General features: G+C 42.9%; 1 protein-coding gene across 1 annotated transcript; it reads left to right on the top strand.

Moving 5' to 3' along the window:
* The first annotated feature begins 4,096 nt into the window (after positions 1-4,096).
* Positions 4,097-24,879, top strand: GARIN1B (golgi associated RAB2 interactor 1B). The gene is made up of 9 exons (XM_033098618.1): positions 4,097-4,223; positions 8,310-8,420; positions 8,890-9,277; positions 10,345-10,529; positions 12,010-12,262; positions 15,711-15,832; positions 18,285-18,322; positions 21,112-21,279; positions 22,011-24,879. Exons 3-9 carry the CDS (start codon positions 9,032-9,034, stop codon positions 22,022-22,024), a joined length of 1,026 nt encoding a protein of 341 aa, XP_032954509.1. The 5' UTR covers positions 4,097-4,223; positions 8,310-8,420; positions 8,890-9,031; the 3' UTR covers positions 22,025-24,879.
* Positions 24,880-25,011: the final 132 nt, after the last annotated feature.

Raw genomic sequence — 25,011 nt, 5'->3', positions numbered from 1 at the left:
AAAACAAACTTCCTTTTGGCATGTTGCAATCAATTGTTGGTGCTGGTGAGTGACATCTAGAAGCTGAACTTCGAAGAGACTGATGGTTTCCAGGTGGCTTTGGCCACTGGGATGTCCACACAGGAGATCGGAGGGTGAGAGGAAAATGGGGTGAAGACAATTATTCTCTCCCTTGTCATCGCTTAAGCCTGGCTGCGGTGTGTCCGTTAACTGCTCCTCTCATGGTGGCCTGTTCTAGTCAACCCTCTCTTTCCTAGTTCCGCTAACCATCCCTCCCCTTCCCCTCAGGTCCACTAGCTAACTGGATGCTCCCTCCTGAATTTTAGATCTTGAACAGGGATGTCACTCATCCCACGAAAGTGTGGCAGTGGGGGCAGCATCCTGACCAGGCAGCTCTGGCTGTGTGACACTTGCTGGGCTTCCATCCAGCTTATTGCTTCTGTTTTGGTTCCTGCCCATCCCCCAAGCCTGGTTCCCTTCACTTTCAGTTGCTGTGGAGAAGCCCAAGCCCCCGCCCCAACAGTCTTCCAATAAATTCCCCTCGGCTTATGTTTGCCTGTCACTTCCTCACTTCCTGTGTTTACAACCATGCAGTCTAATTGAAGTGCTGTTCCCAGGAAAGTGGAGGCTGTGGAGGCAGATGTGGCAGCCATCGGCGTCTTGTTTGTTTCTGTAGCTTCCAGTACTTGGGTCCCACTAGACACCCAGTTAAAGGTTGTTAAATAAATCCATTTCTGCCAGAGACGGTGCTGGTTGCCCCACAGTGTTCCTCCCCCCCAAACAAAGGAAGAAACTACAACCTTTGCTGAATGGATTTGTCACTGAAATCGATTTCCCAGAGACTATTTCTTAGAAGAAAATAACACCACATAAGGGATTGGTAAACCTTTTAATGGGCAATAAAGACACCATTTAAAAAAAAAAAGAAACAAAACATGGTTACCCAGCGTCAATTAGAGCCCACCAGAACATGACATTTGCAAGAACAAGCCCCCAAACAACGTAGGAATGCATCTTCCCGTTTCTGAAATGGAGTTCAGAGGAAATGTCAAGGAATAATAGCAAAGCAGACCCACTTAAAATGTGTGGTGGGGGTGAGATGAAAGCTTTACGAATGTCCTTATAAATCTTAAGAAAAATAATAAACAGCTGGTCATTGAAGACTCTAGTTGTGTTGATGAGACAGCATGTAGAGGAAACAGAGAACCTGCGGACACTGAATACGTAGAAATGAGGGTCTTGACCTGGATCCTGGGGATACCAAGGGATTCACTAATGACCTATCAGAACCACAGGCTATTGTTTTAGAAAACAAAACAATACACAAGGGGTCTCAGCTCCAGCAAGATTCCTGTTAGGTTGGGTTAGCCAGAATCCCCCTTACCCTTGATGTTTCCTCTTAGTAATTTTCCATCCACCGGCCCTATCCTGCTCATTGGCTATGAATCCCCACTTGCCCAGGCTGCATTCAGAATTGAGCCCAATCTCTTTCCCCTGCTGCAAAATTTCATCGCAGTGGTCCTATACCCGTTGTGACAATAAAGCCTAACCATGCTTTAAAAATAAATAAATAAAAGCCCACGGGTCAATCTTAAGAAATCCAAGACTGGTTTCAAAAGAGGGAAACAACCACCAAGAGTAGTAAAGCTTCATAAAATGAGCGTTTAAAATGAAAGTTAGATGTAGTAAGGCTAAGACCACTTACAGGAGCTATAACTTGAAACAACCAGACATAGAACAATTTAGAGATATTCTGAGAGGTAGCCATTCTGGTTTTCTCTCTGTCTCCGATTCCTGCCTGATTTAGGATAAATCAATTAATTATTGTATTGAGGATATGGATTATTTTGGGGATATGGATTTTTTTAATTAAAATATAACTAAAAATTTTAATTATCCCAAAATAAAACGATGTTTTTGAATGTTAATAGTTGAAATAGTAACCAGAAACACACCACCTGTCCGTGACACACAAAGAAACATTCATAGATAGTCTGTTTTTCCTGAGTTGGTTTTTAGCCCCCTAAAGTCTCCAGTTAAGCACGTTGCTGTGCACAAAGAAGGAAAGGAATTCCTGTCACATTCATCCCTCCCTCACTACCATTTAAGGACCATATCTCGATGCAAGAAGAAGGTGGTAATTAGTGGTATGTGACTGTCACACACTCGGCTCAGGACATGCCATTTGTAAATACTTTGCATTTTTAAGTGTCTTCACGTCTACAATCTAAGGTGATTTTCATAATTGTGTGTGAGAGTTATTATTACGAACTATACTCACATTTCAGAGATGAGAAAAGTCCAGAACAACTTGGCATACGCTTTGGGCAGATGGTGATTCTCAAAGTGCAGCAAAGCAATGGCTTCTTGGTCTCTTCTCACAGGAAGGAGTCAGTCCCCCTCGTGCCCATTCCTGTCAGCCGTCATCACTGAGACCTTTGGTAGCTTGCTCAGTCCAGTCTAGGTTCTAAGCCAAGGGGCCAGGGCAGCCTGGAGACCCAGATTCTTTCACACGCCTATGTAAGCAGAGCGGACAACTGCCACAAGGTGGCGCCACATCACAGCTGAGACTCCAATGAATTGGAGCTGCACCTCCCAGCCCCACGGCTGAGCAAGCCAACCCCAGGGATTTAACTTTACAATAAGGCAACCCCAACGCGATTGACTTTTTGGGACCCCACTTATAAATCTATAGTGGAGTTTTACTTTTTTTCAGTAGCCAATTCAATACACCTTTACGGGGCTTTTTTTGTAACTACTGCATTCTGGGCACAAAGTTCCGATTATATTTCATTATGACTTCTAATACAGTCATGCACAAGCAAGTACATATTGGAATATATATATTTTAATTATAGTTTTTCTCCTTTATATGTCAGCTGGGGCAACATATCAGTTATATATATATGCATTATAATCACTGAATTTTGTTTCAGAATGGTAAAAGAGATGTTACAAAATATTCGTCATGAAAAGGGGACTTGGGTCTGACAGAGTTGAGAACCACGGTATTGGGGTGTTGACCTTCTCCCAGATACCGCCCTATGGACTTTGATGATACTTTTTAACCTCCTTTGGCCATCTCCACTTTCTCCCGCCTCACACTGCTCCTGGAGTGTGCTCCTGGAGGCTCCTTTGCTCTGCGGGCCCCACAGTTTCTCCCTAGCTCTCAGGGAAGCAAGCCCCGACAGCATCTCCGCACCCCAGTACAACGCCAGTGGTGTCATCGCCTGCTCCTCAGGCTCTTTTCCGCTCTCCCCAGTCCCACTGTGACATCCTGTCTGTCTTTCCTTCACTCCAACTCACTTGTCATCTCTAGTCTCTTGTGGTCTGTCCGTTTGGTAAGAACCTGGACTGTGCCATCTCCTGACAGTTTTTAAATGTCTTCTTCTCTAGTGGAGGGTGTATCGTGTTCTCATGGAGTAATCTTTGTCAGCTCGGCCTGAAGATCTCAAAAATGGTGAACCCAGCTGAGCTTTTCTGCCTCTGCTGAGACAATGCTGAAATAAATAGGGGCTTCTCCTCTTGAAGATTTTTCTTCCTGCTGTTTTCCCTGAGCTGATTACTCACTTCCTCAGGCTGCCTCTCTCAGTTTGGTGGTGGTGGTCGTGGTGGTGGTGGTGATGGTGGTGGTGGTGGTGATATGTTAATTTGTGGAAGACACAATTATATTAACTAGCTTGCTTTCTCTATTATCAGGCCATACCCAGATTTTCTGTTCTCTGTATTCTTTGGCCACCACTTAACCTCTTTTCTTATTAGTTTGTCACTAGTTAAATCTTTCCTGTTTAAGGAAAAAATTATTCTGTATTCACTGTGGATGTCAGAGGGAGTAATTCTGTGACATGGCTTCTTTGCAGAGGCTGCTGATTATCCATTGATATCCTTCATCCTTAAATAATAAATAATAGAATTCCCCAGTGCAAGCTGGGCTCATGGCCACCCAGCTAAAAGCTTCATTTCCCAGCTTCCCTTGTAGCTGGGTGTGGCCATGTGACTGAATTCCAACCAATAGGATGTGAGCAAAAGTGATTATGCCATTTTCAGGCCATGCCCTTAAAAGGAATGAGTGTGTAGTCCCCTTCCCTTTCCTGCTTCTCACTGGCTAGGATGCAAGCATGATGGCAGGAGCTGGAGCAGACTTGGAACCCAGAGATGGAAGCCACAGGTTGAGTATGGCAGAGACTCTAGCAGCTCTGGACTTCTTACCTTTGGATAGCTAAGTAAGAGAGACTTCTATTTTAAGTCACTGTATTTTGGGGTCTTTTGACAACCTAGACTATAAGTAATATAGCTTCATGCCACTACTTTTACCCAGAAGTAAATCCTTGTTATTTGAACGTATTTATGTTTTCTTATTTCAAATTTTATGTTTTATGTCTTCCTTTTTAAAAATTAAACTGTTAGCTAGTGGTTTGTCTAATTTTTCTTTTTCTAAGAACCAGCTTATGGATTTATCTATTCTAGTGTACTTAGCGTTAATATTATTTTTGCTACCTTCACACTTGAATGAATTTTGAGACATTTGTGGAATTATTGGGTCACAATCTTTCCTCCTCAACATTCTTTCTACATTGTTCTCTATTGCTTTATGCCATCTAGAACTGCTAAAAAGAAGTCTGAGGCTGGTCTTATTTTATTCCCCGTGGTAAATTGCCTGCTTCCTCTATCTGGATGTTTTAGTAGTAGAGTGCTTTTATTATTCCTAATATTTAAGAACTTTACAAGACTTGTTCTGGTCTCAATGATTTCTTTGCTCAGTTTACCTGGAATATAGTAAATCCTGTTCATTTGCCAAATTGAGTCTTTTTGTTTCAGAAATGGCTTTTCCTTTTATGTTTTTGACTACTTTTTCAATTCCACATGTTACCTCTTCATCAGGGACTCTAGCTATATGTTGGATCAACATAGATGTCTTATATGTTTATCATTTTATTTCTAGTCACTTCATCTCTTTGTCCTTCTTTATCATGTTGTGTGACAGTCTTAAGCCTGTTATCCAGGTCACCGACCCAGGTTTCTGTCATGACAACTCTTCTTCTTGTGGCTTCTAATGCAACTTTCAGATATTTAATGGGTGTTTCTTCTGTTTCTTTCCTTACCTTTTCAGGTTCTCTTTTCATCTAATTTTGGTATCTCTGATTTTTTGTTTGGTTCACAGGGTCCCATATTATATTTAATTTCCTTGAGAGTACAGAGAAGATTCTCTCAAAGACTTTATTCTATTTCCTGGAATCATTTTTCTTCTCATATGTATTCTTTATATGCATTTTCCTGTTGACATTCTTTGGGAGAGGAGAGCAGTATCTTACATAGAGCCCATAGTCACTTAGAGATAGTGACTATTTTAATTCTAAAAATGCTTACCTGAATCCATCAGTCCTTTAGATATGACTTCTATTTCACGGGAAATATAGTTCCTAGAGAAGCAAGCTAAATACCACAAGGAAGTAACCAGACAAATCCAGAATGTGGGGCATTCTGTAGGACAACTGACTTAATTATTTCCACTCGTAAGTGTCCTAAAAAAAGGGACTGTGCTAGATTACAATTAACATAGATGGATGAGTGGTCTTGGATTGGATACTGATTTGGATAAACTAGCTATAAAAATAATTGGAGAAATTTTGTATGGCCTGGAAATTAAACGGGATAAGATGAGATGAAAGTATACCAAAACACAAAGGTAGCACGTGTTGACCAAATAAAATAGGTTATTAAAAGGTCATAAAATAATTTTTAGAGTATGCTCTCATTTTGGTACACACACACAGGTTGTTACAGTGATGTTTTCTGGGGTTTAGGAATATGCTGTTTGTTTTTCGAACTTGTCTGTATTTTCTAATGTTCTACAAAGCACATGTACTGCTTATGTAATGAAGTTTTAAAAACAAATAGTGACATAGATGTAAATGGGACAGATTTACCCGGAAGGTAATAAAGCTTATGTTTCAGGTCCCTTGTTTACTGGGCACTTCCAAGGCCTTAGGAGGATAGCTAGCAATTTTGTATCATACTTTTGTGGTATTTTTTTATTTTATTTTTTATGTTCTAGCATTTTTTTTTTTGTGGTAAAATATGCATAATGTAAAATGTACTATTTTAACCATTTTTTAGGTTTACATTTCAGGGGCACGATGTACATTTACATTGTTGTGCAACCATTACCACCACCCTTCTCCAAGACGTCATCCTTCCAAACTGAAACTCTGTCCCCATTAAACAATTTAACTCCTGATTCTCCCCTCCCTCCAGTCTTTGTATTTTTAAGTCTCCAAAACTGCATAAGCTTTAAACACAACACCGGGGTCCAGTTCCAACTGGTCATTCCTGAGCTACCTTTGAAATGATACCTGACTCTGCCAAAGTGACTTTAGCTTCAAACCAAAGGACAGTCAACATAGTTGAGGAGACCGTCACCAAAGTGCTCATCACCAAACATGTAAAAGGCAACAAGTGTTGCAGCATCAACATCACTGAATTCACAGGAAGACGAAAGCAATGAGTTTCTGATATTATTAGTGTATGTAGTTATACAACTTTCCAGAAGCTATGTTTGTCAATCTTGGTCCTAATGTCTTAAGGTCCTAATGTCTCATAAATTAACCCTAATTTCTTCACTGCTTATACTTATTAATAAATAGAACCATCATTTCCTATACCATTGGTCCAGAAGAGTGGTTAGGAGATTTATGTAGTTGTATCAGTTAGTTTTAAGTCTGGCTTAATATCACAGAAAATCCAAATTTATTTCTCTCACACTTACGAGAAGTCTGGAGGTACACAGTCCAGGACCAGTATGATAGTTTTATGATCATTAAGAAATGGGAGCCTTTTTATCTGGCTATGCTACAATCCTTAGCATGCTGTTTCATGACCCAATAGGGCTGCTTAAGCTCCAGCCATCAAGTCTGTACTGTAGCCAAAAGGAAAAATTAAGGAGTGGAAAGGAGCATGCCCCCTTCCTATGATGATTCCTCACAGAAATTGCACCTAACACGAGCTTATATCTCTTTTGCCAAAACATAGCCATATGCCCTTACCTAGCTGTAAGAGAGGCCAGGAAATGTAACCTTTATTCTAGAAACTTGTGCCCATTCAGAAATTCTATTACCAAAGGAATGGAGAGAATGGATATTGGGATAAACAAGTAAGCATCTGTCAAGTGGTTTTTAAAAAGATTCAGTGTGCTAGTTTTTGAGTTTGGTGGGGGCAGAAAGCACTTACATATTGGAATATATTTTTTAATTATAGATTTCCCCCATTATAATTCAGTTGGAGAAGCATACCGACTTTTAATATATACATATATATATATATGTATATATATATATATATATATATGAGTTATAATCACCGAATTTTATTTCAGAATGGTAAAAGGGGTGTTACAAAATATTCATCATGAAAAGGGAACTTGGGTCTGACAGGGTTGAGAACCACTATACTGGAATAGTGACCTTCTCCTGAATACTGTCCTCTGGACTTTGACGATACTGGTTAGCCTCCTAAAAGAAGAGGGGTAGACATCTTAAAGCACCATTTGTATCACTGTTTAGCATTTTGCTTCCTCACAATTAGCTTTCTAGACTGGGTGCTAAAGCCTTCCTCCACACACCACAGAAGTGGGCTCAACAGGCGTATATGGAAAAGAGAAAAATTCATTTTCCCAGTTGAAGGGGACTTTTGAATGTCTCAATGGCCAAATGTATCTAAACCAATACATCAAAGAGCCAGTAAGGTTTACTGTTGCGGGTAAGCTTTAACTGTGTAAAGCATCATATCAGTGTATTACTTGCCATCACTTTTGTACTATGTGTTGCTTCCAGGGAAATGTAAACCACAGGGGGTGGTCTCTGACCGCCATCCTTAGAGAATGTTACCATGGAGGATATTTTCTCCACATGGTTTTAAAAAAAACAAAAATGAGGAACGTGAGTGCAGAAGTTCTTTACCAACCATGGAGCTCTTACAGGGGTTGGAGCAGGAACACAATACGTAGAAATGACTAAGTGAGGAGCTTATGGAATCAGATGACCTCATGACCTATCAGCCTTCTCCATGACGTGATAATAAATCAAAATAAATCTCCAAGCTTGTACATTGCATATATTGGTTGCCAAATTGCTTTTCTAAATTGATCACATTTGACCTTGATGGTTAATACATTATTTAATAAATTCGGGAGTTTTGTCCAAATTGGAATCTGACTTCTCCCTGAAATCAACTTGCATGGTGATCAGTGTGCTTGGTTCTTTGCCCCTGATCCAGCCACCCCAGCATCTGGGCTCTTTCTTCTTCTGGCTCAGGAATGAGGGACACTGTCACTCCGGAGACTGTTAATGGCTTCTCGAACCAGCAGTGGTGCTCACCAGGGTTCTGTTTCTCCCAGCTGGCACCCTCACAAAGCCAGCCTCTGGGTAAGAAAATAATTACTTCTTCTGCTCCTACAGTTTGACTTCCTAAGGGACATAAGCCTGCAGAAGTAACCAGCCAGCTGCAGCAGAGCACAGCGTAGTCCTGCAACTCCTTCCAACCAGAAAAGGCTACTGTAGATACATGGCGGGGGTGGGGAGGGAGGACACATGTGCAAAAGAGAGAGAAGGCTGGGTTTTAAATAAACAACCCTTAAAAGTCTTTGGCAGGGGGATTGCATTAAGAGTAAGGGACAGGTGAAAAGCAGGGACAGTGTATTCCTCTTAGCCGTGGTAGGAGCTTCCCAACCGCCTTCCTTCCTTGCTTTCTATCTGGCTCACTATCTTATCAGCAAGTTTTAGGGGATCCCTGTCCTCAGGTCCCGAGAAGGGCTGGAGAATGTCAGGGCACAAATGAGCCAGCAAAGCACTCTGGAGGAAAAGGGAGGCTCCTCTGCATTTCCCTTTCCTGCAGGCTGCCCTGGTTTTTCATGATGTCATCCATTCATCATTGTGAGCTGATTGGTGGTCCCAGGCCTTGGCCAGCTGCCCAAGGCCAAGGGGCCAGAGAGAGATCCCAGGCCAAATGTGCAGCAGGCCCCTGAGTATGTGCGGATATGTCATCAGTTCCACATGGAAAGACTTGGTGGAACTCGAAGAAGGCAGTAAAAGTCACAAGATCCTATCCAACCTTCCCTGCCCTGAATGCCTGGAAAGAATTCAGGGGCCTCATGCCTGTGGATGGGGAACCAAACCCTGGAGTGGACCTGGGTGTGGAGGAGGGACTGCTCTGCCAGATGGTTCACTCTCCAGAATTCAACCTGTTTCCTGACTCAGCGGTGTTTGAAAGCAACTTTGTCCAGGTACTCGGGTCGCTAGAATGGCACTCCTTGATTCTTATAAACCAGTTCCCAAAGTGGAACCAGGAGAGTCCGTCCCTGATTGGACTCTCCTGAGCAAGGGGAAGTCAGTGGGGCCTGGAATGCAAGGCCACCCCCATTGAACCCTGACTTTGCTCCGCTCTGAGTGGAGGATTTGGTACTCGAATCCCTCAGCTGACGTCCTTCTCCAGGCTGTCAGCTCAAAGCAGATTAACAAAGAGGCAGTGACACAAGATGCCCTGTGAGGGTTCGGAATAGGAATGCTGATTGGTCAGAGGACAGGAAGTGGGCACCCGGAGAGACCTGGGCTCAGAGTCCAGTCCAATGCTTTCTCATCAGGAGGCATCACTGCAAGTGAGTGAGTCCCCTGAATCCAAGTTGCCTCTATTGGAAAAGGGGTCAGACGGACCTGAGGCTGACGTGCAAACACAGGAGGCAAAGGCCTTCGTACATCAGGCACTTGGTGCAGTTTTGTTTCCCCACCTGGGCTCTCCTCAGGCCAGATGGAGCCCAGAATAAACAAAACTTGGGAGTTGCAAGGGGATTTACAGTTCAGGGAAGGTTCAGGAGATAGGGCCTTTCAAAGAAGGGCCAAAGAGTACGTGTTTCAGAGAAAAGCCAGGAAAGAGTCTGGGAAAGATTCACAGACACGTGACACATGTCAGGGAACTCCTGGGTTACAGTTCTTGTGGGCAATTGCTAATAGTAGGTGGTATAAATACTATTACGGTTATTTAACCAATATAGGTTAAAACAGTGGTTCTCAACTAGCCATAATTTTGCCCTCCAAAACCAGGGGAAATCTGGCAGTGTCTGGAGATATTTGGTTGTCACAACTTTGAGGGGTGGGGGTGAGATTGCTAATGGCACCCAGTGGGCGGAGGCCAAGGATTCTGCTACACGTCCTGCAGTGCACAGGACAGCCCCTCCCCAAAGAATTATGCTGCCCACCATGGGAATAGGAAGGGCGTTTATTGAGCAACTCTCGGCTGACACATTCTGCTGCTTCTGCCAAATGCTCAAGCTGTGCCTGCGGGGCCGCTTTGCAGGTCAAAAAGGGCAGGAACTGGGTGGACCTCTGCAAAGCCTGCAACACCATGGCCCTTGGGGTAACCTCCTCCGTGCCCTGCCTGCCCCTTCCCAACATTCTCCTGGTGGCCCACGTCAAATGGCACCAGGGGCAGAGCCAGACATGGAACAGACCGTCTGAAGCCCCAAACATCATCCTGAAGAGGTAAGCAAAACCCATCGGACAAGCTGGGGGAAGGGGTGGACCCCGAGCGAAGGCTGCGTTGTGACTGAACGCAAGAGAAAGCAGAGACGTCACCAGCAGCGGCATTCATCTTTTTTAGACAACAGCAACTCCAGACAGGGAGCACCCGGGAAGCATTCTAGGTGAGGTGGGGTACAGGGAGGCGTGGTGTGAACCGGAGTGAGGGGCTGTCTGCATGCTCACTTGCCTTCTCGCTGCACTCACCCCGCTGAATTCTTAGGCGATCTCTCTGCTTTTGGCTGAGGGGCAAGGAAGCAGGGAGATCTGACACGGAGCGCTGGTTGGGAGCTGCAGGTGCCAGTCTTGGCGTGCAACTAGCTAGGCTCAAATAATGTTTGAGTCGTAAGTTACTTATTTCATCTCAAGTTTTCCTACCAGTACAATGAGTGGAACTAAGTGTCACTTAGAACTGTAACATATAGTGACATCATATTTATCTGGGATGAAATAGCCCCTTTTGGTGTTTAAATCTCTTAAAGTGATCTGTAGGATATTCAAGAATCTCTAGATATTCCCAGAAGTCCAGGGGAACCCTTCATTTCTCCAGTTGCCTCCGTGATAAACCTCCCTATGATGGTCTGCTGTACCTATAGCAAGTATAGCCTAGCCCCAGCTGACAAGTATTCGACCCGAAGCCAGCTCCAGTACTTTAGCTCCTTTGGGAAGAGTAATTAAAGAAATAGGGTCAATGAATGGACGAGCTGAACAGTGGGGCCAGCTCTGTGGCAGAGGAGGACAGCTGTCTGGGTGCCATCAGGAAGGAAATTGAAAAACCCAATGACCCCAGCTACCATACTCCTAGGCTGCCTCTCTCTCCAGTGGGATCCTGGGACACCAGCACGAAAATCATGGCAGGATGGGTAGAGGTTAAAATGCAGATTCCAGGAGCACATCCCAGACTTACCGAATCTGAGTTTTGGGGGCTATCTTCAGGTGTCTGCATTTTAAACAAGATCTCCAGGTGATTCTGATCTCCCCAAAGTTTGAGAAACACTCTGCTAAGCACTCTTTCTCCTAACCACAAAAGGCTCCGTCCTGAAGGAGACATTCCTTGTTTTAAGAAAGATAGGGTCGGGGACGGCCCAGTGGCTCAGGCGGTTAGAGCTCCATGCTCCTAACTCCGAAGTCTGCCGGTTCGATTCCCACATGGGCCAGTGGGCTCTCAACCACAAGGTTGCCACTTCAATTCCTCGAGTCCCGCAAGGGATGGTGGGCCGCGCCCCCTGCAACTAGCAACGGGACCTGGAGCTGAACTGCGCCCTCCACAACTAAGACTGAAAGGACAATAACCTGACTTGGGAAAAAGGCCTGGAAGTACACACTGTTTCCCAATAAAGTCCTGTTCCCCTTCCCCAATAAAACCTTTAAAAAAAACAAAAAGAAAGATAGGGTCGGCTCAGAAGCAAGGGGTCGTCAGTGTTTGTCTTCCCTGTGGCTTCAGGGTTCTCCCACTGAAGCTTGTGGAGCTTCAGATCTGTGACCGCCTTCATCGCATCCTGCAGTTGAGGACGGTGACAGAGAAGATCTATTACCTAAGGCTCCACCCTGACCATCCCGAGACTGTCTTCCACTTCTGGATCCGACTGGTTCAAATTCTGCAGAAGGGCCTGTCCATCACCACCAAAGACCCTCGGATTCTTGTCACCCACTGTCTGGTACCCAAGAACACCTGCAGCCCCGCGGGAGACTCTAAGGTAAGTTGGCACTATTGCTGCCTCCAGCCAAGGTCCGAGCTGAGCTGTAGGGCATAGGTGAACTGGTATGTGAGCACCCTGTGAAGGCAATCCTTACCTTGGGCCTTTGCTAATCAGCTTTATTGAGGTACAATTTACAACCATAAAATTCACTCACTGTGTACAGTTCAACACTTTCAGTAAATGTGTGGAGTCGTGCAACCATCACCACAATCCAGGTTTAGAACATTTCTATCACCCTAAAGAATTCCGTTGTGCCCATTTGCAGTCATTCCCTGTTCCTATTTCCTGCCTAGGAAGCCTTTGATCTGTTTTCAGTTTCAATAAGTTCATATTTCTTACACATTTCACATAAATGAAATCCTACTGTATATAGTCTTTTGTGTCTGGCTTTTTTCCATTCAGCGTAGTGATTTTCAGTTTCACCCATATCGTAGCGTGGGGCCTACTTTGTGGCAGTCACAGACTATCAATAATTCATTCCTTTTAATTGTTGACTAGTATTCCATTGTATAAATATGCCACATTTTGTTTATCCATTCAGCAGTTGATGGACATTTGGACTGTTTCCAGTTTCTTTGGCTTTTATGAATAATGCTGCCATGAATATTTGTGTAAACATATGTTTTCATTTGTCTTGGGTAGATTCCCAGGAATGAATTTGCTAGGTCATGTGAATTTATGTTGAACTTTTAAAGTTTTTGTTTCCCAAAGAGGCTGCACCATTTTATATTCCCGCGAGCAACGCATGAGTGTTTCAGTTTCTCCACATCCTCACCAACACGGGTATTATGTTTTTGATTAAAGACATTCTGGTGGTTTTAATTTGGACTTCCTGAATGGCTAATGATGTTGAACAACTTTTCATGGGCTTATTAGTCATTTATATATCTTCTTTGGTTAAATGCCTGTTCAAATCTTTTTCCTGTTTTTAAGTTGGGTTTTGTCTTTTTATTGAGTTGTAAGAGTTCTTAGTATTTTCTGCATACAAGTCCTGTATCAGATATATGATTTGCAAATATTTTCTCCAAGTCTGTGAATTGTCTTTTCATTTTCTTACTGGTGTTTTTTGAGGATCAAGTGTCTTTTGATGAAGTGCAACTTATTAATTTTTTTCTTTTATGGATCAGGCTTTTGGTGTTATTTCTAAGAACTCTGTTCAACCCAAAATCACAAATATTTTATTCTATGTTTTCTCCTAGAAGTTTTATAGATTTAGCTTTTCCATTTAGGTCTATAATACATTTTGAGTTAGTATTTGTATGTAGTGTGAGGTAAGGGTCTACTCTTTCTTTCTTTCTTTCTTTTTTTCTTTCTTTCTTTCTTTCTTTCTTTCTTTCTTTCTTTCTTTCTTTCTTTCTTTCTTTCTTTCTTTCTTTCATTCTTTCGTTCGTTCGTTCTTCCTTTTTTTCTAGTGGATATACAATTGTCCCAGCACCATTTGTTGAAAAAACTATCCTTTCCTCATTGAATTGTCTTGGACACCTTTGTCAAAAATCAATTGACCACAGATGTAAGGATTTATTTCTGGATTCTCAATTCTGTTCTGTTGATCTGTTTGCCATTTCTTGTACCAATACCACAATGTCTTGATTAATGTAGCTTAATAGTAAGTTTTGAAATTGGGTGATGTACGTCTTCCAATTTTGTCCTTTTCACAATTGTCTTGGCTATTCTCGATCCTTTGAATTTCCATATAAATTTTAGGATCACCTTGTCAATTTCTATAAAATAGCCTGCTGGGATTTTGATAAGGACATGTTGAATTTATACATCAACTTAGGGAGAATTGCTATCTTGATAATATTGAGTCTTTCAATACATGGATATAGAATATCTTTCCATTCATTTTGATCTTCTGTCATTTCTGTTAGCAATGTTTTTGCAGCTTTGTTTGTACATTCTTTTGTTAAATTTATTCCTAAGTATTTTATTGTTGATATTAGTGTGAATGGAATTATGTTTTCTTAATTTTATGTTTGCATCATTCATTGATAGTATATAGAAACACAACTGATTTTTGTATATTAATCTTGTTCATTAGATATAGTAGTTTTTGTGGATTCCTTTGAATTACATATATATATATATATATATATATATATATACACACACACACATATATATATGGTCATCTGCAAATAAAAACAGTTTTACTTCATTTCTAATCTGGGTCATTTTGTTTGTTTATTGCTTATTGTCTTAGCTAGAACCTTTAGTACATGTTTTAACCTTTACAAGTTGCAAAAGCAGGTATCCTTGCCATGCTCCCAATCTTAGGAGAAAAGCATTGTCTTTCATTAAGTATTATGCTAACTGTCGAATTTTCCTCAGGTGAAGAAAGCACCCTTCTATTCTTTGTTTAAGAGTTTGTATTATGAATGGGTATTGGATTTTGCCAAATTTTTTTCTGAATTTATTGAGACGACCATGTGGTTTGCCCTTTATTTCAGTGAGATAATATATTACATTCATTGATTTTTAGATGTTAAACCAACCTTATGTTCTTGCAATAAATTCCACTTGATTATGGTATGTATGTATATTATCCCTTTTAAATAATACAGGATTTGGTTTTCCAGCATTTTATTAAGAATTTTATGTCTATTTCATTACAAATATTGATCTGTAGTTTTTCTTGTGATATCCTAGCTTCAGTATTAGAGTAATCCTAGCCTCATTGAATGATTTGGGAAGTGTTCCCTCCTCCTCTATTTTCTGAGTCTGTGAAGAATGGGTATTACGGCTTCTGTAACTATTTAATAGAATTCACCAGTGAAGCTTCCTGGGTGATTTTGCCCCAGGCCTTCCAGTGTGACATAAGACTGACTTGAGCTACAATATAAACTCCATGAAGGCAGGGATTTTTAATTTGTCTTCTTTGTTGCTGTATCCCCAGAACCTGGCACATAGTTGACATTCAATAAATATTGAACAAGTGATTGAATAAATGAATGACTATGAGCAGCTTGCACAGCTGGAATATCTTTGGGATATCACACGTAACAGCAAAAAGCAATTTTACTCAGATGTGAAAAGCAGCTCAATACAAGATTTTTCTTAAATTAATTTTTTAAGCATTCATTAAATTCCTATAATAAATATTTGATGCCCTTACATTTAAATATAAAACCAAGTAGCATAAGCTTTATTAAAGTTTATATCAATAGGCTATTCAATAACATATTAAGATATGTTAATAAGTTATCTACTAAATTACGTCTAAAGTATTCAATGACAATATTATCCTTAAGGCACCAAAGGATATTTATAATATACAGGGGCTATAAACAAACAGACATGACCTCAGAATTGCCTCTCTGAGCAGCTGACATGGCTGCCCAATGAAAGTTCGAGTTCTAACACTTTAGTGTCTGGACCATGATATTATGAAAACGCACATATCCTGTGGCCTGAACCACTGACTTTGCTGTTTTTCTCCATCTAGTTAGTAGAGGAGAAACTCCAAGCCTCCCAGCCCAGCGAGAGCCTCATGCGGCTGATGGCCGTGGGGGAGAGTGAGGCCCTGTCTCAGATTTTTGCCGACTTGCACCAGCACAAGCTCTTCAGGTACATGACTTAAATCAGGCCAGCCTTACATCCCTTCCTGCTATGCAGGTAGTCTGGGTCCCAAAACCAAGTTCATGAGCATAGCGAAGGGAGGGGCTTGGAATCCTGGTACTCAGTACCCAGTGTTTCCCCTGGACTCAGGGCAACCTTTTCCCGATTCTCTGCTTTAGTCTCCTTCTCCACATAGCAAGCATAGTGCGCTTGACTCCATGGGAGGAATGAAAAGTAACTCTCTGATAATAAGTTAGCAACACTGGTGGGAAAGTAAAACCTAATTTCTAATCCGGTTCCTAATCCTACATAGAAATAACCAAAACGTTGTTTAAAACATTGTCTACTTCTTGGGTTCCTTCACCCACTCACCTGGTCTCTGCCTGGACTTTATGCAGCGTCTGTGGCCATTTTCTCAATGGATTGTCTGTTCTGGAAAGCTCCATTGTACAGGACTCTCTTTGTGCCTGAGGAAATGTCCCTGAACATACAGATGACTCAGGGCTTGAGTCTTAAAACTGGTTGGTATGAGAGAGACAGGATTTAAGAGACTTACACCCCTGGGCACCACAACCAGAGAGCAAAGATTAAGTGGGACATGGGGTCCTAGTAAACTTTATTTGTGGCTTAAAAGAAAAGAAGGAACAGAAACGAATTAGTAAATATCACCAGAAGATAAAAACTAGGTATCAGAGAGATTTTTGTCACAACAGGGAAAGCAGTCCAGAGACAGAACAAGGAAAAGAAAGGTTTCTTTCTGAGTAAACTGAAAACCAGTAGTCAGAAGAGGTACTTTCTTGTAGAGTGTAAAGGTTCACAAAGAACTAGGTCCATGTCACTGCTCCGACTGTGAGCCCATGGGCACATTGCTTAACTCTTCTGGGCCTCAGTTTTCAGATCTGTACAATGAAAATTATGATAGTTCCAACCTCATCCAGATATTGTCAGGATTAAATGAGCTCAAATGCATTAAGTGCTTGACATGCTCCTCAGCAGATTTAGAGGCAGATGTAAGTAAACTCTTAATAAATATCAATTTTTACTATTAAGTCTACATTGGGCTGGAAGTAGAAAAGCATTGACACAAGAAAAAAACTTAGTTGCCCACTGTTACAGAATTTATATTGGGGTTGTCATTCTGCATATCATATAGAGATCGGTAATTAAGAAGTTTCTGGGTAAGATGTTATACTGCTGAACTGGAAAGCACTGGACTCTAATAGGGCAAGTTGAAACAACTGTTTGTCTCAAAATGTTAAAAAATGTAACATTTTTAAGTTACTATTTGAAGAACAGCTTCTGTTTATATTCATTCATCGGCCGCAATTCAGTCACATGACCACATCCAGCTGCAAGGGAAGCTGGGATTTTTCCATTTTCTACTCTGCATAACCATGTGCCCAACACAGAATTAGATATTCTGCCTCCAAGGGAGAAGGGAAGAAGGGATTCTGGGGGCCTATTAGCAGTCCCTGGCACAGACAGCTTTTAATATTTCCAGAAAGTCAGAGGAGACTAAGACCTGAAGGAGAACGAGGCACTAGCCAGATAAAGGGTGGAGAAAGCAGGTTAAGGGAACAAATGAATGTAAGACTGAGGCTCCACCCTGAGGAAGAAGCTTGTTAAGTTTAGAGACAAGGAAGGAAGGCCAGTGAGGAAGCAGGGTGGTGGTAAAATGGCCTAAGTAGAAGTGGACAGAGACCGAGCCAAGAAAGGTCTGGGAAGCCGTGCAAATGAATTTAGATTTTAAGTGTAATGGGAGGCTTAGCACCATTTTAAACTGGGATGTGATGTGATCCAATTTACAAGTTCAGAAGGTCATGCTGGCTGTTGCAGTGACCATTGATTTGAAGAGCGAGAGAGTAGGTGTGGATAGACCAGCCGGAAGCTATGGCAACGTAGTCTGGGCTGTCACGTACAGAACAGAGCAGAGGGATGTGAGAAGCAGAGAAAAATTAATTTTGTTCTGCTGTTATCTCAATAATTGCTTTGTAGAGATAGTTAGTTTCTTCTCTTTAGTTCCCCAGAACGAAGCCCTGAGTGTGATTACTTTTCTCCTCATTCAGGCAGGCGCTAGTCTGGTTGCAATTATATCAGTTTTTGCACATTGGCAGCAATACGCAACTTATGACAAATAAAATAAATGGCTGAGACACAGGACCAAACAAATGGAGTCACACCCACTCCTTCTCAGCAAAATCAGCAGCATGGGTTCTGCTCCCCACCCCCCCTGCAGCCCATCCCGCCTCCCCCTTCCCTATTTTTCCTTCTGGTACTTTAATATGGGTCACATCCGTCCAATATAACTACAGCTGGCCCTTTTCAGATTTATATCTGCCTCCAAAGCTTTTGCATCAGGAAAAATATAACTAGAAACAAGATTTAAAATGAGAATTTCATGTTCTATTTTTTTTTCCTTTTGACCTTCATTTCCTTGATCCTGAAATGGCTGGAGTTCCAGGAGCAGCAAAAAGACCAAGGCCAAAAAGGACAGCTCAGGTAACAGAGGGCACAGGGCACCGGTATCTCCTGTCTCGGAGAACTTTCTGCTCTGCAGATACAGGAACATGATTCCCTTCAGCTCCCGTAGCTGTCAAGATGTCCTCTCCTATCTTAGTTTTACTTCCTCTAGGCTCTTTGGCAACCATAGTCAATTGGCACCAAATCCTAAACATTTTTCTTTGAAATGTTTCTTATATCTTTACTTCATTTCTGCCCCCACAAATCCTACCCTAGTCCACCTTATCACCTCTTGCCTGGACTTCTGGAGCAATCTTCTAGCTCATTCATTCATTTGCTCATTCAGAAACACGCACTGAGCACTTGGTAAGTGCCAAACGCTGTTGAAGGTTTTGGAGTCCCAATGAAGAAAGACGCAGTACTCCCTTCAAGGGGATTATAATTTGGTGGAATCAGACGGATAAATCCCCCAAATTATACCACCTCTTCTTTCAGGCACATTTAAAGCCCATGCCTGAGTTGTCACAGGGACACAAAGATGGGGGCACCTCACTCCTCCCAGGAAGCTGTCCTAGAGGCCTAGGGTTTGAACCTGGTCATAGAGAATGAGGACACGTGGTCTGGCTAAAGTGGATGAGGCAGGGCATTCTGCCAAAAGACAGAGTCTGTGTGAGAGAGCATGACACATTGTGGAAACAGCAGCCGGTTCCCTGTTTATTTCCACGTTCTAGTTTACCCCAAATCCACTCATTTTGGCATGCATGACTATACACACCTCCCCCCTCTAACCCATCTTGCCTGATCACTTTCTCCTCTAATAGGAGCCCTCTGCCTCATCTCCTTCTCCTGCCCAAATCTGCTCTAGTCACACCTTAGCTATCCTTCCCCAGGCCTTATTCACACCTCTTCCGCCCTCTCCCCTACTCCAAATCCCACTAATCCTTCTAGGTACCTGTCTTCGCACGCACCTTCTTGGCCAGATGAATCTTGCCTTGGTCGTAAGCTCTCTTTTGTTATTGCCTAATTGTTTCATAGGTTTCAATCTTGTTTCTTCAACCAATACTAAATTTTTTTCATGCCTCTGAATTATCCACAGTGGCAAGCACCGGGCTGGGAACACAATAAGAGCTCAGTAAATATCCGTGCACCACACCAGTGATACATTTTTCCTCCAAATTGGTTCAGGAGGCAGTTGGAATACCATGTTATATTTAGAAATTCAGAGGAGCATGTAGATCCCAGGGGGAGCTCTGCCAACTTTCATCCAAACTAGGGATTACAAACTTAAATGTCTGCAGGTAGTATACATGTGGAAAAAGTCTAGATGTCATAAATGTAAGAAATGGTTGCCTTTTCTTTCAACTCTATTATAAGTAAAAACAACGGCTGGGCTGACACTGGTTTCAACTTTGGGGAGACAATAGGGAATAGTGGGGACAGTGGCAATGAGAAAGTGAAAGTTTCAATTGATTATTTCCATGCTAGAACACAGGCCTAGTGTTGAACACAGGCTAGATACTCTAATTTTTCAAGAGAAGCCAAAACTCTGGATTTTTATGTGACGTATCCCCGACCCATAAAAAATTACAGCCCAGTATAAGCCAACAGTTAGTGGGCAAACAAAACATATCTGCAGGCCAAATTCAGCCTGGAGGCTGCCAGTTCACAGCCCTCGTTCTAAATGGTGAGGGAAGCTGACGCTGGCCCACATTTTCTCCAAGTCTATGAATGCTTTCTCATGTTATGTGACTGATAATATAACTGTGATTCGTTTCTGTTTTTACACATACATTCAATCACACACACACACACACACACACACACACACACACACACAGGTTAGGGTTGAGGAAAACAGAAGTAGAGAATATTTCAAACTTATTTCTGGGACTTGAGAGAACAGCTAGAATTTCAGAGTCGCAGGGTATCAGGTGTCACAGGAACCACCACTTCCAAGATGATTTTAATTAATCATCCTGGAATGTCCTCAGGACACTTCTCTTTCCTTGAAGCTGAAAAAAAAAACCCTCCTTTCTCTTTGGCCATGTAAATACCCTTTCAGTTTGGGAGAGCAGTCACACCCCAACCTCTTGGAACTTTTGGATGAAAAGAGAGAGCTACATGTGAAAAAACCAGCATCCCAAAGCTTACCTGTATGGCTGAACCTTTCAACTTCCTCCCCTCGCCCCAAATAAGCGGTCGTTTGGCCTATTGCAGCGCTTCCCAAACTTGAATGTATGTGCGGACAGTCCCCTGGGGGCTCTGGTTAAAATGCAGATTCTGATTCATTGGGTCTGGCAGGACTTAAAGCTGTACATTGCTAACATGTTCTGTGGTGATGCCAAGTCTGCTGGGCTATGAGCCACCCTTTGAGTAGCTGAAGCCAAGTGGACTAAGTAGAGGCTCTGGCTTAAGGCCATCTGGGTTCAAGGCCACTGCCAGTTCAGCTAGCTGAATGTCCTGGGGAAACTCACTCAGTTAACCTTTCCAAGCCACGTAGGTTCCCTCCTTTTGCTGGCTCTGCCTCCTTCACACGATGTAGTGGTAAAAACATGGGCTCTGGAGCCAGGCTGCCTGGCTTTCAGTCCTGTCTCTGCCTCCTCATTATATGACCATGGATAAGTTCCTTAACCTCACTGGGCCTCAGATTCCTCATCCTTAAAATGGGCTGACCTCTCAGGGTTGTTGTGCGGATTCAATGAGTTTTAATGCGTGTAATTGTTTGGAACAGTGCCTGGCCCGTTATAAGCACCCATAAATGTTGGCCATAATCTGTGAGTGTGCTCTGTGAACTAAAGTACAAACAAATGCATTCCCTCTTGACCTAGAAAAAAGCACTCCCACGGAAGACAGCATCCCGTGCACCCGCGACCTCAGTTGGAGGGCTTCCTTCACCTATGGAGAGTGGGAAAGAGAGAACCCCTCTGGGCCGCAGCCCCTCTCACTCCTCAGCACTCTGGCAGCTTCCACAGGGCCACAGCTGGCCTCGTTCATAGGTACGGTCATGGGATTAGTCTGGTGGCCTCCATGGGACAGGCCTGGAATTTGACCTCAGGCCTGGGTTCAGATCCTAGGGTCCTAAGGGTGCTTCCAGGAAGCTATGGGGGAGTGTGTGGGGGGGGTGCCAGCCACAACCCCTTCAGCCCTCTTTTCTCCTGCCCTGTTCTTCTCTACCTCCAACTGGGCTGAGTGAAACCCTAGGTATGGCACCTCGGGAGACCCCAGGGGCCCCTAGGAGTTCCTGCAAAGTGGCTTTGAGGGAATAGAGACTAAGATGCTACTGTTGTCACTAGAGCCGCTTTCTCCCTGCCGGGTGGAGACATGAGGGCGGTCTCTGCAGTTTCCATGGCTTCTCCTTTTTCCTTTCCAGAGCTCTTGGGGAACCCCAACCATCTGCTGCAGAGTGAGAAGGAGCTAGGCCAGGAGGGGTGAGGTGGGGTGGGCTAAGCCCTTATCTCTCCATGCTCCAAGGCACATCCATGTATTCATTTAACAAACATTCGTTAACTACTTCCTATGTGCCTGTCTGACCAGAGAGAGGTCCCTAAAGAAGATAGAGTGGTTTATGTTTTCTAAAGTGAAATATTATTAATAAACCACTAACTCTTCAAACTATGTTAGTAATTGTTGGCAATTTTAAAAATTAACCTAAATGTCTATGTGCCCGCACAAGAGCTTTTTAGGCATGTTGTATCTTATTGAATATTTTTCTGTCTGACACTAACAGGAAATTCTATGTGAGCCACCCTTTCACACTGCGGAGGAACTAAGCAGCCCTCGCCAACACCACCGTGCAGCATTCAGCTTTCTGAGGGACTATCTGGATGGAGGGGAGGAGAAAGCTGCAACTAAGGAAACACTAGATTCGTCTCAGGCTGATAGCAGAGCCTTTCCTTGGAGAACCATCTGGGAGCATCACTTCCGGAGGAGAAGCAATATTCCAGCATGTAACTTCCGTGACCTCACCACCACACCTCACCACACCTCACCTCCAGGCCACCAGGCAGGCACAAAAAGCGGTGATCTCAGAAGGGTCAGGACCAAGAGATGGAGAGAAGGAAGGAAAGGAATGCAGGACCAGAGGAGAGGTGGAAGAGAACAAAATGGAGATGAAGAAGAAGGTAGAGGGAGGAAGTCAGAGAAGAAGGGTGATACAGAGAGGTGGTAAGAGAAGGAAACAGAAGAGACTTTGGAGAAAAGCTGAAGAGGACAGGAGAAGAAATACACCTCTGAGAGATGCCTCACCCAGCTTCTATTTATCTAATTTAAAACTTGAAAGTAAGGCCATATACCAAAACAAGAAATGTCTTTTCTTCTCTGCTCAGACTACTCTGGATAAGTATGAAGGGTCAGAAATGATTTCCACCCAAGGGCCTCTCCATAAATTTCCCTTGTTGCCAGTTTTTCTTGTTAGTTCCTCTTTTCTGATTCAAGTTTTGGCCCTTCTTCCTTAGCCTATTCCTTAACTTGGACTTCCTAGTCCTTGTGTTCCAAGTGAAGGTTTGGGTTTGAGGCTGCAGAAAGATTCCTGCAGGAGAAAGTCAGGCAAGGTGTGTGAGATAGGGGGAATTTCTCTTTTGGGTTCAAACTTTCTAAGTTTGTTGCTGTTTCAGTCCTACAAACACTGGCTCAATTTCTTTTGCATATGACACCCCCTTGAAATGTTGACATACCTTGTTAGTGCTTATTAAATGATCGGTTCCAAAGAGAGGAGATACAAGATCAAAGCACAGGTAAAATCAGAGGTTCATAAATTGTAAATCAAGAGAGTCACTAAGGAGTGTCTGTCCAATGATCCATGGGCTGGCCTCTTTGTTTAATATGTGCAATATTTCACATTCAATAAAAACCAGACTGTGAGTATTTCAGAAAGGATGCCCAATCTTCCAACTTGAAAGCGTTTTGGACTTTTTGCTTTGATCTAAGATTTCCTAGGAGAGTCTTTTTCTTCACCAAAGTGTTTTTCAGACTGAAAATATTGGAGGGCTAAAAAGTAAGCTCCTAGATCACTGTCATGCTTTCCAAGGATGAGTTAGGTCCTAATTCTTGGTGATTTCGATATCCACATAGATGGTCCTTCCCATATCCTGATCGCTGTTCCTTGAACCACTGCCCAATGGTCCCAGCCTTCACCATCCTCAGCCACTGACTCCCCTGATTTTACCCTAGAGTTTGTCATTCATAACTGTACCGACCCCATTATTCCCATTCTCCAGCTATCCCACCTCCTATCTTTCCCTCTGAGTCCAGTAATCCTTCCACCCCACCGATCCTACAATTTATTACTCCTTCTGGGTTTTCACTGTCCCCCACTCTCCTCATGTCCTCATTTTCCTTCCTGACAGCCTAGATTCTGTGATGAACCATTATCATCACGCCCTTACACGCACCTCAGCACCGACATGAAAGGCAACATGAAAATTCTGTAAACTGGACCCAGCTCCAAACACATTAATACTACGAATAGGCCCTTTTCCAACTATATACCTGAGTTTAGCTGCTCATGAAAACTTACACACACCACCCCATTCTGAAATATGCCCCTCCCTCAGCACCTCAACCCCTTTGAGTCTTTATTCTTTATTCTGTTCACATGGCTGAGTCCAATTCTCCACTCGCTCAATGCCTGCACCATGCCGCTAAACTTGCCTGGAGAAAACCGCATGAGATCCTCACCAGTCCCACCTCAGAGTCATAATCACAAGCCTACGGAGGGTCCTTAATGTCTCCTGGAGGTCATACTGTGTTTTCCTTATCTATTCTCTCTGCTGAATGGCTGTTTCACATCTTCGCTCTCCTCCAGCCCAGTGCCTCCTAATGACCCAGCTTTCCATTGCACTGAGAACATAGTAACAATTGAAAGAGAACTCCAAGCTCTCACCACCACGTCTACCACTTACCTGGAACCAGACCCACAGATCTAGTTTCTCTCCTTGTTGTTATGGAAGAACTGTCTCCCCTCTAAGCAAAGTCCAACTCTTCCCCTTGTGTGCTGGATCTCCTCCCATCTCACCTACTCAAGGACATTGCTCCAGCAACTCTCCGTTCGTTTTCCTACGTCATCAGTTTGATCCTCGCTCCTAAATCCTTCCCACCAGCAATCAGAAAGCTGGTATTTCTTCTAAACATACTGTTATTTGTTCCATTTAAAAACCGAACAAAATAAAACAAAACCTCTCTTGGCCCTTCTGCCGCTGCCGCTCCATTTTCTCCACTCCTATATGGTAAACTCTTTGAAAGGGTTTCCACTCCAATTTCTTCCCATTCTTTCTTGAACAACTCCAGTAGGTTTGTGCACCCACTACCCCAGCAAGCCTGATCCCCACATTGCAAAGCCACTGGCCAACATCTCACCGTTAGCAGCATGTGACATATGTGACTACTCCTTTCTCCTTGAAACAGTTTCTTCACCTGGATTCGAGAACACTGCACGCTCCTGGCCTTCCTCCTCCTTCACTGGCTTTTCTTTTGAGTCTCATTTGCCGATTCATTCTCATCAACACCCCTCCACCATCTCTGAACATTAGAAATTTCCAAGACTCGGTCCTCGGTTCTCTTCTAATGAAAACTCATGGTTTTCATATCACATATATACTAATTGCTCCCAAATATATATCTGTACTCCAGACCGCTGCAAACTCCAGAGATATATATCCAACTACCTACTTAATATCTCCATTTGAATGTCTAATAGGCACCTCAACATATCTAAAACTAATCTTTCAATA

Source organism: Rhinolophus ferrumequinum, chromosome 26, assembly GCF_004115265.2.
Source record: "Rhinolophus ferrumequinum isolate MPI-CBG mRhiFer1 chromosome 26, mRhiFer1_v1.p, whole genome shotgun sequence".
NCBI lineage: Eukaryota > Metazoa > Chordata > Mammalia > Chiroptera > Rhinolophidae > Rhinolophus > Rhinolophus ferrumequinum.
This window is presented reverse-complemented; position numbering and strand designations above follow the sequence as displayed.